A 13469-nucleotide genomic window follows, 5' to 3' on the forward strand; every position below is an offset into this window, starting at 1 on the left:
TGACGTGCCCATGGACATGATGTCATATTAACACATTTGGCCATATCACCAAAGATTGTATAGCGCCGCTACGCAATACAATCTTTGAAATCACTACCATATGTAAGCATATCGCTACCATATTTTGGCATATCGCACTTCTTCAAAGTTTAGTTTGATAGTGTATGACATGAGAGCTTAAAACTATTTGGTATACTCTGAATTTAGACATATAAGAGGCATTGTGAGTCGCCGAACCCTATAGCTAAAACTAACGTGTGCGTAAAGGGTAACATAATTATTATAAATTATTATATAAAATTAACAGTAAGCATATAGTATGGATCCGCATTATACCCAATATATTATCAGGCTAAGTCTTCACCGAAGTAGAAAGGAGTAATTTTTCAGGAAGCATGAATTGCAAGTGGTGTGCAGTCGGGAGAGATGCACCTATTTCAGGCACAGTTTTACAGCATGCTGCAGCTAACGGCGTAGAGATTTATTGAGAAACAGTTCATGAAATAAAAAACAGCATACATTAATTATAATAACTTAAATGGTAACATTAAATAAGAACTGTTTCAGGAATCAGAAAAAGAAGTAAAAGAACTTGTCAAATACCAACCCCTAAACAAATGATTATGATGGATGAAAATGAGATTGTGATTGATGATAACGCAAATTATTATTTATTGTACTGGTTATTTTTATGACGGTCGATTATAAATAATATATATCCTACAAGAGACGATTTTTGGACGCTTACAATTTACAGCATTTAAGTTCGTGTGATACTGAATTGAAAAACACAACGACCTACCCGTTACCATTATCTTGTTGTTGAATCATGCATGATGTTTATATTCATCACTTCATAGTTATGCCCTATTGGGTGTTTCCAGAATTATGTAATGTTTATATTTAGACATAAATATGCGCATTTGCTATCACGGGAACAATTCTATCCAATCAGCATTGTTACGGTTACGGTTAATTTGTTAACACGATATACGTTTTACACATTCGATGTGTTGTTATCAACCCACTTCATATTCACTGCAAAATCATTGCAAATTTTTAGAAACATTCTAAAGGTAAGCGTTGTATTGTAGGCCCTGATTTATGTTATTCAATTTGTTTATTACTTATTTAAGTCACAGATCATGTGAGTTATAATACATTTGCATGTTAGAATGCAATAGGTCTAGTAAATTGTAGGCCTATATACCCGCATATTATGTTTTTTATGTTTTATCATTATGGACATTACAATGTGATTGTTGGGAGGCCGCAAAAAACTTCGACCAATAATTGTTATGTATTATGTCAAAAATACTGTAGTTAGGCCTACTAACAACATGTTTTACTGTAATAATGTATGGTTTCAGTTTTTTCAATGTAGAGGTTTATGAAACAGGCACTCTGTGCAAAAAATAGGCCTGTGTTTATAATTAACCCCAACAAATATACGAAATAATTGTATAAACAAGGGTAGTTATACAAAATAATATCAACTGCAGAATCATGTTTACATATGAATTAGTCGAGCACTATATAATATCATTCACACGTAGGCCTATTGTCTAAAATGAATATTTAATTGGTGTAATTCTGATTCGATTTCTATATATTTCTTATAAGAGATAAAAACATAACTTGTTTTTGTTTACAGAAGAATTACAAGCAGAATGGCGAACCATGGATATTCGTTTCAGGGGCAAGTTGGGAAGTATTTATGTGACCGTTTTGATAGCTCTAACGTCAAAACAGAAGTACCAATGAACGGAAGGCAAGCCGATTTTCAAGTTTGTGGTAACCAGGTATGGGAAGCCAAATCTCAATCAACAATTGACAAAGCTTGTGTTGATCAAGTAGCGGATACCGCAAGAGGGAATGGAAAAGCTGTACTTGCCGTCGGGAAAAATGCAACAGTTTCACCAACTGTCCGACAGTATGCAGCGGCGAACAAAGTTAAGATCGCTCCAATGACATTTAATTAGCATGTACCGGTACTGCTTTTAATGTTATATTCTGTTTATCATAATATTAGTTATTAGAGACGCAACATTTTAAAAAGACGGTGTATATTAATTCATTAGTATTATAATATACTTTTTGTAACACATCGTCTGTAAGTTTTTTTTTTTTTTACTTCTTTGTTTTTATTTAATACTTCAACAATACAATACATAAATGTCAAAAGTAGCATAACGCCCCTCCCCCCCCTCCCCAAATAACAAAATATATAATAAATTAAATACAAATAAAACCAATCTGTCAATTCAAACTTAATATGATTACTAATAATCAAGATTTAAAAAGTTTCATTTTTTGTTCCATGAGTCAATCTTATTGTTCTTAAAAAAAATATTTTGTTCGATAAATTTTTCGAATTTTAGAACATTTTTGAAATTTACAATACTTTGTTCCTGTTGGAATGTTGTTGTGCAAATAAAAAAAATAATGATAATGATTAACAGCAAGAATGACGATAACAGGCCCTATTGACAGCAGCAGATGAAGATGAGTCATGCGATTAATTAATAATTTGTAATATAAGGCCTAATATGTAGATAAAGATAGGCCTCTATTGCTATTGGCTCTGGATTCACGAAATTTATAGATCATGTGATTTAATGATGCCCATGTGTTTATTAGTCAGTTTTTATATTCAGGTTTTTTTTATAAATGAGGATAAAAGAAGCTGATGAAGATCACAAAGATAAATTGTAAAGAACTGATCTGAGAAGAAGGATTCTCCGACAATACAAATATATAAAAAACAAATAAATGTATCAAAGATGTTTTGATTATTGTATAATTTTTAATAATAATCATTATTATTTGTAAATTCTTCAAATTTAAATAAATTAAAGCTTTTAATAGTTTTAGTTTTTGGACTGTTGAAATAATTTGTGTTTTACTACCAACAAATTAAAATTAAATACTGTAATTCAGTTTGAGGAAATGAAATAAAATTAACAAGTATAACAATTTTGCTTTTGTTTTTTTCTTCTTTTTTTTCGCTGCTTAGTTCTGTTTATGTGACTCGGATATGTAGTAACAGGAGAGTCAAATCTCGGACACGGCACTCCATTGTCAAAACGAAAACTTTCATAATGTACAATGAATTTTAGAAATTCCAATGTGATTTCCGAATTCACCGGGCAGCGTAATGTTGACACTTGAGCAATTCAATTGTTTGTTTATCGATTTATCGTCTATCAATCCGAATTAGAAAGTATCAAGTAAAGTGGGTTTCATTATCAAAGTCCAACACATACTTTTTCAAACATTGGGTTTTCCAAAATGACACAATGTTTAAAGAGCATATAAATTCAATCCAATCACAAATGGACATGTTGCTATGATTGTCTTTATATAAGGCTACTAAGTTATTTGATGTTTTAATTGTGATTCTACTTAGACAGCTTCGGGTCTAACATTACAATTATTAAAGCACTCGAGAAGTTTTTATCCGCCGCACAGAAGCTGAAAACCGTAAGTGTTGCATCGTCAATGTAGGCCTAATTTCAATCAAAGTTTATGTCTGGAAAAGCTACTAGTACTACTGTAGCGGTAACTCCGTAATAATTATTAAATATTTATTTGATACATAATTTATCTTCAGCGTCCATCATTGTTATGATCATCGCACATTTATTTTGAGGATTTTTTTCTAGTTCCTGGATTATGTTAAGTACTTATTTATGTTTTTGTTTAAACAGAAAAAAATACATGTATGGCTAACCAGGGCGGTCCAATCGCACAGAAGCTGAAAACCGTAAGTGTTGCATTGTCAATGTAGGCCTAATTTCAATCAAAGTTTATGCCTGGAAAAGCTACTACTGTAGCGGTAACTCCGTAATAATTATTAAATATTTATTTGATACATAATTTATCTTCAGCGTCCATCATTGTTATGATCATCGCACATTTATTTTGAGGATTTTTTTTTCTAGTTCCTGGATTATGTTAAGTACTTATTTATGTTTTTGTTTAAACAGAAAAAAAATACATGTATGGCTAACCAGGGCGGTCCAATTGTGGTTATTGGAAACACGAACGGATGTTCCGGTCGAATCCAACTGAGAAGGGACAACTTCCGATCGAGTATGCAAGGCTACCAAGACAACGTTTTATAAATTGTTAAAAATTATCCTGTTCTCTCTGTTCGCGATTATTGTGCCTGTGGGTACCCAGCTGTAATGAACACTTCCGTTCGAACAGAAAACTGTAGGCAACAATATTTTAAAAAAGAATTATGATTTGCCGATTTGAAGTGTGGCGGCAACAAAAACACGTGACATCATAAAGGCATAGATGAGGGCGTGATTGTTAAAATCGTTAAACAATTTCGTCCGTAGACAACAACCAGAGCCTGTGAACATTCTTAACTTTTTAGAGGGCGTTTGTTACAAATTAAGAACTTGTTGCGACCGTCCAAATTGTTCCTGTGCTTGGACAAATAACATCGTATTAATAAATAAATGAATGACAAAAGACGATGATTCATGAGATTATTTAATCATTTTAAAATATGTAAATAAAAATTGCGAGTAAAATGACACTTGTATCTTGTATTTCTAGCTAGCTATATAACAGGCAAATAAATATATATAAAAAAAAATTGTTTTGATAAGTAGTCATCCGTACAGTCATAATTTGTATATTTCTTCGAGTTTGAATAAATAATGTGAATTTGTGTTTTACTAACAAAATAATAAATTAAATACTGCTACTGTTGCTACTTAAATAAGTCAGTTTAACGAGAATAAAGCATATTATATATTTAAAAAAAATAAAACTGGCATAACGCCTGATTCTTGTTTCCGTTTATATTACAAATATCTTGGATTTTCCAAAATGACGTAATGCTTGATTTCAACAAAATATGCAGTTTCTGTATCATAACAGGAAGAGTTTTAACCAATCAGCACTTGAAACTTTTTATACCATTCTAAGTTTTAACAAGTAATTTAAGGTTTTTGCCAGAAGAAAATTAGAATAATTCGATCATCTTCGTGTCACGTTAGAAACATACTTTAAAGGTAAGTGTTTTATTTGTTCACGTTTACTATAACGTACAATTAGCACCGAGACTTATCCCAACCCCATATTTCAAGTCCTCCTCATTCCAAGGATAGAATGTGATCGCTAGACTTTTCTTCTACAGAATGGCGCACCGTGGATATTATTTGTGGAGGCAAGTTTGGAAACATTTGTGTGATCGCTATGGTAGCTCTCAAGTCCAGCCAAAAGTGGCAATTATGAACCGAAGACAACTCTATTTTGTCCCACTTGTGGCCACCGCAGGAGGGAGAAAGTCTATACACACCATCGGGAAATGTGCAACGGTCTCACCAACCGTCCAGCTGTATGGAGCTGCAAACAAAGCTGAGATCATTCGAAAGATTTTTGGCAACAAATCTGAACGTAAGGTTAAATGTTATCTCTTCTTCTTAGAAAGAATAGAGAAAGTGTGTGTTAAATTAATTGAAATTAGATTGTATGGCCTGTTGTAAGAAATAACAATTTCAGATTATTGAGGTATAAAATGGTTCGAGTACAAAGGATGTCTGGGAAAATGATTACTCTAAACGTTAATATTTTCAGAAAAAATGAACCATAACCATGGAGCATCATTTGAGGGTCAAGTTGGCAGTTACCTGGCCAGCCAATACAGTGACGTGAGATCACAAGTACCAATGAACAACAGTCGCGCTGATTTTGTCGTCTATGCGGTAAGCGGCACCCAGATATGGGAGGCCAAGTCTTCGCCGAAGATTAGAAAGGAGCATGTTGATCAGGCAGCAAGAATTGCAAGTGGAATGGGAAAACCTGTGCTTGCTATCGGGAGAGATGCGTCTATTTCACCAACCGTTTTGCAGCATGCTGCAGATAACGGCGTAGAGGTTGTCAGAATGCTATTCAATTGACATGTTACTCCTCACAACCAACGTTAAAATTTTAGATTTAAGTTTGACTAAACATAGAAATAACTATTAATTGTTAGAAAGTATGTTAAAATGATGATATTGGTCAGTTTGTTTGACGGGACTACATACAAATGTAGGTGACGCGATGATGATGATGATTATGATGAGATTTTTGTTTTATTTTCTGTGCTTGAATTTACAAGACGCAGTTTACTGTTTACTAGTGTATGTTAAAACTGTTTAAGTTCAATTCATGTCATTTTGATACCCTATTGATACGTGCAATACCACAATGTGTATAACGAAAAACAATCGCCCTCTTTTATATAATCTTGATGGACGATGACAGGCCTACTAATATAAAATAAATAATATTACGATGACGTAAAAAATGAATGGTAGTAAAAAAAATAATAATGTGTTGTTACCAAACTTGAATAAAGTTTATCAAAATATAATAAATCACGTGATATGCATTGATTATGATAATGGATTATTACAATGATTGTTGAAGATAATTGAGAAGATACTGGTGAATTTTTTTTTCTCAAAAAGGAAGAAAATCTCAGAATTTAAAATGTTTACTTGAATTCAATTGTGAGGTGATACTATACGATACCAATACAAATTATTAAATATCTTAGAAATAAAGTATAATTTATAAGCAAATTATCTTGCAAAAATTAGTTTGCTTTGGAAACTAAGAGCCATAGTATTAGTATTTTATCATGATACAAATAATCACAAGAATTATACTAATAAATGTATAACATTTGAATGTTGTTTTTTAAAACCTCTAAAAGCTTATAGGCCTAAATATAGTTGTATTTCGTTGATTAAATTAGTTTTTTTTATACAGTACTGAAAAAAAGGATAAAATACTGGCATAGCGCCTACTTTCTTGGATTTTGGTTTATCCAAAATGAAGTAATGTTAAATTTAAACAAAAAAGTCTATGTATCACAGGAAAATGTTTATCCAATCAGCACATAGTGTCACTTTTCTGTATCCTGTAAGCATATTTTAAGTCAGTCAGAAGACAATACTAATGTTATTCGAACGTGTTTTTGCTATCAGTCACTTCAGTTTCGAAGAAGTTGAGAATTAATTTTCAAAAAAAGGTAAGAGTAACATTTTTTGACGTTTAACCATATTGATACATCATAGTTATATTTAGTATACACAGTAGTTCAAATAAGTTACTTTTAATTTAAAAATTGATTGAAATTGAAATTTTAAATTAAATTTTAGTACTAGTTATTAATACAATAACGGGTACGATAACTGTACGTCCCTTGCAAAGTTTAGGCATCCAGTACTCAACGGATTATAATTCACCCAACCCTTTCCTTTGGATAGCAGCTTCTTTTCAGAAGAAATGATATGGTCTACATAGAAACTGAATGAGGCAGGTGTAGGGCCTATGTGTATGGAGACTGTCATTTATGGCATGCGTTTGATGGCATTGAGATTTAGTCGATGATAATCTCTGCATGGATTTACAAAACTAACTATTGAAAAGTATAATTGATTATATATTTTGGATATCTCTCTTGTTTATTCATATGTTTGCTATTGATAATTGTTTTTACAGAACAAAGCAAAATGGCAAACCGTGGATATTGGTTTCAGAGGCAAGTTGGAAAGTATTTGTGTGACCGTTTCGGCAGCTCTAACGTCAAATCAGAAGTCCCAATGAACGGAAAGCAAGCTGATTTTTTCGTAAGAGGTAACCAGGTATGGGAAGCCAAATCTCAATCACCAATTGACAAAGCTTGTGTTGATCAAGTAGCGGATACCGCAAGAGGGAATGGAAAAGCTGTACTCGCCGTTGGGAATGGTGCAAGAGTTTCACCAACCGTCCGAGAGTATGCAGCGGCAAAGAAAGTTGAGATTATTGAAATGCCGTTTTAACCTTATTTTGATAGCAATTTCAACATACGTTGTTATTGGCAGTGGTGAATGCACTGGAAGCTGAATTTATATTTTGCATAACGATGAATTTTAATTGCTGGTTATAGAATGTCATGACCTCTTTCTCTTTTATGCTTTGTTTTGTAATGTAATCTGGGACAGCATTTCAAAATTCAGGAGTACTTATATTCAATTTATAGAGGGCGCAAACACACAACTTTTGAAACATGTTGAAGATAGAGGCGCTCGAGAGTTGCCATATATTAAATTGTGTGCAATTCCTTCGGTGAGTTAAGATGTAATGCTAAATGTTCAGTTAATGTTATTATGTTATAGGCCTGTGTGAATGCTATACTCGGTAGGCAGACACTGTAGTTGAAGTTCGTACGTGTTGTACAACATTAATATTCAAATCACTGTGCTGGTTCAACTATTTTCAATCCAGATTTCGACCAATCACAACAAAACAACCAAACAACTTTCTATCTAGGTTTTGCTCACGTCTAGATTAGTAATTTGACAGCCAGACTGTCTATGTGGTTTGTCACTGTCAATTAGAATGTTATAGTATGTTGTTTACAATAAATGTTTTTGTGTCGACTTATTCTTTTAAATAAGATTTACGTAACAATGCCTCACCGGTTTACTTTTTACTTTCATTGTCCAGTTGTATTGTTTATTAGAATAAATAAATGCTACGATAAAAGATGTCATGGTTGGCGCCCTCTGTATTATTAATATTGCGGCGAACTTGCGTAGTTCTTGCGTTGTGTCCTAGCGGGAACCTATCGGGTGAATTGACCAATCACAAGCGAAAGTTCGAATAATCCATCGCTTGTGATTGGTCAAATCACTGATGGTGCGCTTGCGTTGCATCTCTAGTATGAAACAAAGCTTTAAAGTTGAAATTGAAATGTTCATCGTTCAAAGAAGATAAAAGAAGTTGTTATTTTCATTGTCAAAATGAATCCACAATATGCAAGACACCATACGTATTAATTACTAAAGGCATGGTATACCAGTTGTACCTAAAAATGCATCGTGGTGATATCTATGTTTCAGTACCACCATTATAGGTATCTATTGTACCGCCTAGCGTAATCACTCAGCTACAAAATGTACAGCGCGTTCTCTATTTCTAGATTATTTGAATAATTTCGCCAAATCAAGGTCTAATTATTATATAACGGATCATGAACTTTGATAAATTTAAATGATCGTATCACCTTGTTCACACCACAAACAACCTTTGATACCCAGTCAAGGATAACTACAAAGTCATTAAGTAGGCCTACTTTTATGCAGTGTCATCATAGCAGTATTGATAAGGACCTGGATATTCCTGTTCATTAAATCTTTCTTTTGTGTTAAAAATCGAAAATTACTAACTTTGACAAGACATCAGTTTGTGCACAGGTACTAGGAAATATATGCGTACCCGGTCTTTTTAGGACAAAACTTCCAACGATCTTCTGGTCATTTTGATCCTATGGATGATGCGTGCAAATAGCAAAAACGTGTATATAACGAACAAATGTTCAAACGCTCTTATATAGGCCTATACGTTGTAATGTATCATCCTATTTTGATTAAATTGAGGGAAAAACATGTTGTAGGATCGAAATTAAAAATATTGTAAGAGTTTATTTATGGACGAAATGTCATATTTTTTCACAGAGCATTATTTATAAAAAAAATTGTCGTAACACATGTTGTAATAATCCTACTGCAACGAATAAACCCGTTACTGATACTGAGGTCTCTGATCTTTAAAACTTGGTTCCTACTAGGACAACGCAAGTGATTTGACAAGAAACAGTTTGAATAATCCATCACATGTGATTGGTCTAATTACTTGCGTTGCGCGTACGTCATTAGTACGTTGCTTCCTATAGTAGAACCAAGCAGCTTTAACATTTGTTTAGTTTACACGATGCGAGGTTGATTACAGGAAGCTACCAAACATAAGTTGTAATATGTAGGCCTATAGTCTTTTTTTATTAGAGAAAAACATAAAGTGTCGTGTGACTGGTTTTATCGAAAAATACACATAATATCGACAAATATTTGGAATTCAACATATATTAAATAATTTACTGTTTTCATAGAAAACAGAGTTATCAAGTAAATGCTCATGGCTATCAAAGATATCCACGTGTGTTAGCAACAAGATTGCGCGTTGTTCAAAGTATGGCTTGTTACTTGTGCAGAAACACAGAACGCTCACGTTAGATATTCATTGAATCATTCGTTTCTGATTAAATCTCGTACAGAAATATTGGTTTCTTTCTCTATCTAATTCTTCTATAAATTGTGTGTGATTATAAAGTTACGAGAATTCAATATTAATAAGCAAGAACAGCTACCATGATACTGGTGATAATTGTAAAGATTGATGATATGACGTAACCTGAAAAATAAAATATGAAGAAGATTAATAAAATCAGACTTTTAGGCCATTTTGTATTTTTGATCCCTTTAAGTTAATCACGTTTGTCTTATAAAAAAGACAAAATAAATTATTAAATTCACCGCGATCGAATTTTTGGATAAGTGGATAACTATATTATGTGATGTTCTTATATTATGTAAAATGGCTTCAACCCCTAAATAAATCTTTTCAGAGGGACAATCTTTATTAATTAAGGAAATATGTTTGTTAAATAAATATACTACTTACTAGCTGCTCCAGTTTCACACTTATCAGCATCAAACATTAGATTGCTGGAGACAATGTCGGTATAATATCTCGTTGCAGGATTACCTTGGACTACGGTCACTCTGAAGAGTAAAACGAAAAATACATTTTTATATTAGGATACATAGCACTTATTTCGTGATGAAACTGCGGTCGTGTCAATAGACCAACACTAACAAATGGGCTAATACGTGGCTTTTGATTGATCAAATTACTTGCGCTGCGCTTTATTGCCTGCAACAATGCCTACTTAAAATCAGGATATTTATGTCATCTTAAAGTCAGATTGAGATAGCAAAATGGCGCAAATTGGTAATATGAATCCGACTTGTTATGTCCGACCTGATAAAGCAGTTCAATTTCAATCATTATCGTAAAAGGTGTTTCCGATTTTGCAAGGAGGCCAATCTAAACGTTAGAAACTCATTTTGAAAAATCGTTCATTATAATAATGAATTTGAGAAAAGAGTTCTGATTCTGATAAAGATAAATTATCACATTAGAAATGTATATGCACGGTTTCTATTGACATAGTGGAGTGTTCAAACTTGATTAACGAAATTGTATCAACCCGATAAGCTTAGTAAATTAATAATTAAACGAATGACAATCTACAATATCAAGGCGAATTCATATTGACATGAAGAATTGCTTGGGAAATCTGCCAATAGGCCTATTGCTTTATATTAAAGATGTATTGTCCCCCAAAACATGAAAAAAAAAGATTAATTAAATCAGACTTAGAATAGGCAATTTTGTAGTTTTAATCAAGTTAATCACTTCCTTAGAAAAAAAAAACGAAAAAAAATAATGTTTTCACTTATGAAATTAGCCAATTTGACCATTGTTTTCTTTAAATTACAGTTTTTTCAGGTAAATCAATTTTGTTAAGATCCAATTTTTGGTCAAAGTGGATAACTATTATGTGACATTAAATTGGCATATTAAAAACAAAATGTTGTTAATTATTTTTTCAGGGGGACAATACATCTTTAAGATTTAATGGAATTGAAAAAAAATATTACCTAAAAGCTAAGTCACCGACATCTTCACATGGTCCATCGTATGTCCAAGTAGCCACGACACTCGTTTTGTCATTGTTATTTTTATGGCCCCATGCACTCTGTAGAAATGATAGTTTGCAATAGTATTGTATATGGATATTATACAGAAAAAACACTAAAGACACGTTTTTATGTGGTAACAGGATTGGACAGAATATTATATTGTTTTGATTGGATAGAATTTGCACTAATTAGAATTGGTATCAATTTCTACGAATTTCTTGAATTTGGGCCAATCTTAATTGAGGGGAAATTTCGCTTAGCGTGTATAGCGGAATTCTGTTCTTACCGGAATTCTGTTCTTAGCGTAATTCTGTTCTTAGCGAAATTCTGTTCTTAGCGAGATTCTGTGTAATTAGCGAAATTCTGTGTAATTAGCGAAATTCTGTGCAATTAGCGAAATTCTGTGCAATTAGCGAAATTCTGTGTAATTAGCGAAATTCTGTGTAATTAGCGGAATTTATATTTAGTTTCCGCTAGTAACATTAACCCAGTATTTTTTTATCGGTAAAAATAAGACATTCTTACGTTAGGATTGTCAGCAGTACACTCTACTCCACCTGTCTGCTCTGGGTAATCGGAGAACGTTCCTAAAGCTTCATTAGTTGCAAAATCAGCATCGTTCACTCTGGCTTGGACAAAGAAGCCTCGGAAAGATGTTTCATTTGTAGTTGCAACGGTGACTGTTAGGAATAATAATTATATAGAAAAGTTTGTTATCAATGGTGACATGACGGTATTTCAATTCCAAGTTCACATCTTTACAAGACCGGTTTGGTAGGCCTACTTTTTTTGTTAGTCCTTTTGGTTGGTTTAATTTTAAGTAGTATGCGTTGTAAGCGCTTTTGTACGCGCGCGTCAATTATTGCGTCATTTACTTTTTCGTTGGCTTACCTTGTACCGAAGCTCCTTTGCTGTATGTCGTTTTACCAATAGTGACCTCATATGGAGGTTCTCCTGATACTGTGGAGGGACCATGTTGAGGGATCATATTTGGACAAGCAGTAGTTGGGGGTCCAGTGGGAAGCGCCAATGCCACGGACAGGCAAGCAGTTAAAACAAGTACGGCATTCATTATTCTACAAAAAAAATACGGTTTAGTTCTGTAAAACGTTATTTTTTACGTCAGAAATCTGTAAATTCAAACTATTCTCAGAATATATGTCTAGAACCAGCAGTACAGTGAAGAGCGCCAATGCCACAGTAAGACAGCGGGCGCTTAAAATCAGTATCCTTCAAATAAAATGGTTTGGTCCAGTATGAACGTTATTTTTAACCTACGTTATATAACGTCAGAAATCTGTAAATTTAAACTATTATCTATTTTAGGCCTACAATCTATCGATCAACAATCTTTCCATTTTTAAAGCGCCATTCCACCGATTGCACATATCACTTTTAGAAGTGGCTTAAAACTGTCCAAAGTCGAGTTTCTATGTAAAGAGGGAGAGTGTTCCAGCGCCCAGGCCCAACAGTAGTGAAAGTCCGTCAACGGTTGTTTAGATTGTAGTTGATGGTATATAGTAGGCCTACTCTGGCCAGGGACCTGGTTGGTATTATGTCCGTATTGAATTTTGCTAATGGACATTTCGCCAAGGACATGGTTTTCAGTGGTAACAAATACAATTTTGACCACCTGACACCCATCACCTACCTTTTTAATTGTTTTTGTGTAAATTTAGCAATATCCTGTGAACGTGTAGGCCTACCAACGTCGCACGATGTGAACCAAGAATGTAGAAATACCAACGGCTGGGTTCTTATCTCATAACTCCCTGATGAATGACTAATCAAAAACTACTACAACAACCAATCAAAACCGTGTGTTGCTATTGATGAATATTAATTTATCGCAATAATCATCGATCATGA

At 33.3% G+C, this 13469-nt stretch overlaps 4 protein-coding genes across 5 annotated transcripts; 3 read left to right on the top strand and 1 right to left on the bottom strand.

The window, feature by feature from the left end:
• Positions 1–934: 934 nt before the first annotated feature.
• Positions 935–2408, top strand: LOC144835921 (uncharacterized). 2 transcript variants are annotated; one of them, XM_078691048.1, is made up of 2 exons: positions 935–1076; positions 1655–2408. In XM_078691048.1, the coding sequence occupies exon 2, from the start codon at positions 1671–1673 to the stop codon at positions 1980–1982; it is 312 nt and encodes a 103-aa protein (XP_078547174.1). In that variant the 5' UTR covers positions 935–1076; positions 1655–1670; the 3' UTR covers positions 1983–2408. The 2 variants fall into 2 exon arrangements, with proteins under 2 accessions (XP_078547174.1, XP_078547175.1); XM_078691049.1 differs by having other exon boundaries at positions 991–1076; positions 1658–2408.
• Positions 2409–4939: 2531 nt separating this feature from the next.
• LOC144835221 (uncharacterized) lies at positions 4940–6622 on the top strand. The gene is made up of 3 exons (XM_078690272.1): positions 4940–5033; positions 5159–5418; positions 5599–6622. Exons 2-3 carry the CDS (start codon positions 5160–5162, stop codon positions 5919–5921), a joined length of 582 nt encoding a protein of 193 aa, XP_078546398.1. The 5' UTR covers positions 4940–5033; position 5159; the 3' UTR covers positions 5922–6622.
• Positions 6623–6956: 334 nt separating this feature from the next.
• On the top strand, positions 6957–8535 carry LOC144835774 (uncharacterized). The gene is made up of 2 exons (XM_078690861.1): positions 6957–7042; positions 7516–8535. Exon 2 carries the CDS (start codon positions 7527–7529, stop codon positions 7833–7835), a length of 309 nt encoding a protein of 102 aa, XP_078546987.1. The 5' UTR covers positions 6957–7042; positions 7516–7526; the 3' UTR covers positions 7836–8535.
• A 1279-nt stretch (positions 8536–9814) lies between these two features.
• LOC144836008 (putative defense protein 2) lies at positions 9815–13469 on the bottom strand. Its single transcript, XM_078691176.1, has 6 exons — positions 13252–13469; positions 12492–12676; positions 12126–12280; positions 11559–11656; positions 10516–10616; positions 9815–10245 (listed from the first exon to the last, which is right to left on the bottom strand). Exons 2-6 carry the CDS (start codon positions 12670–12672, stop codon positions 10181–10183), a joined length of 600 nt encoding a protein of 199 aa, XP_078547302.1. The 5' UTR covers positions 12673–12676; positions 13252–13469; the 3' UTR covers positions 9815–10180.

This window comes from Antedon bifida, chromosome 2 (assembly GCF_963402885.1).
Source record: "Antedon bifida chromosome 2, ecAntBifi1.1, whole genome shotgun sequence".
NCBI lineage: Eukaryota > Metazoa > Echinodermata > Crinoidea > Comatulida > Antedonidae > Antedon > Antedon bifida.

Excerpts from the sequence above, each read along its gene's own strand:
- LOC144835921 (XM_078691048.1), top strand. The coding sequence starts at position 1,671 with ATGGCGAACCATGGATATTCGTTTCAGGGGCAAGTTGGGAAGTATTTA.
- LOC144835221 (XM_078690272.1), top strand. The coding sequence starts at position 5,160 with ATGGCGCACCGTGGATATTATTTGTGGAGGCAAGTTTGGAAACATTTG. Across the intron at positions 5,419-5,598 it reads TTTTGGCAACAAATCTGAAC|AAAAAATGAACCATAACCAT; the intron begins GTAAGGTTAAAT and ends TAATATTTTCAG.
- LOC144835774 (XM_078690861.1), top strand. The coding sequence starts at position 7,527 with ATGGCAAACCGTGGATATTGGTTTCAGAGGCAAGTTGGAAAGTATTTG.
- LOC144836008 (XM_078691176.1), bottom strand. The coding sequence starts at position 12,672 with ATGAATGCCGTACTTGTTTTAACTGCTTGCCTGTCCGTGGCATTGGCG. Across the intron at positions 12,281-12,491 it reads CAAAGGAGCTTCGGTACAAG|TCACCGTTGCAACTACAAAT; the intron begins GTAAGCCAACGA and ends TATTCCTAACAG. Across the intron at positions 10,617-11,558 it reads GTCGGTGACTTAGCTTTTAG|AGTGACCGTAGTCCAAGGTA; the intron begins GTAATATTTTTT and ends TTTACTCTTCAG.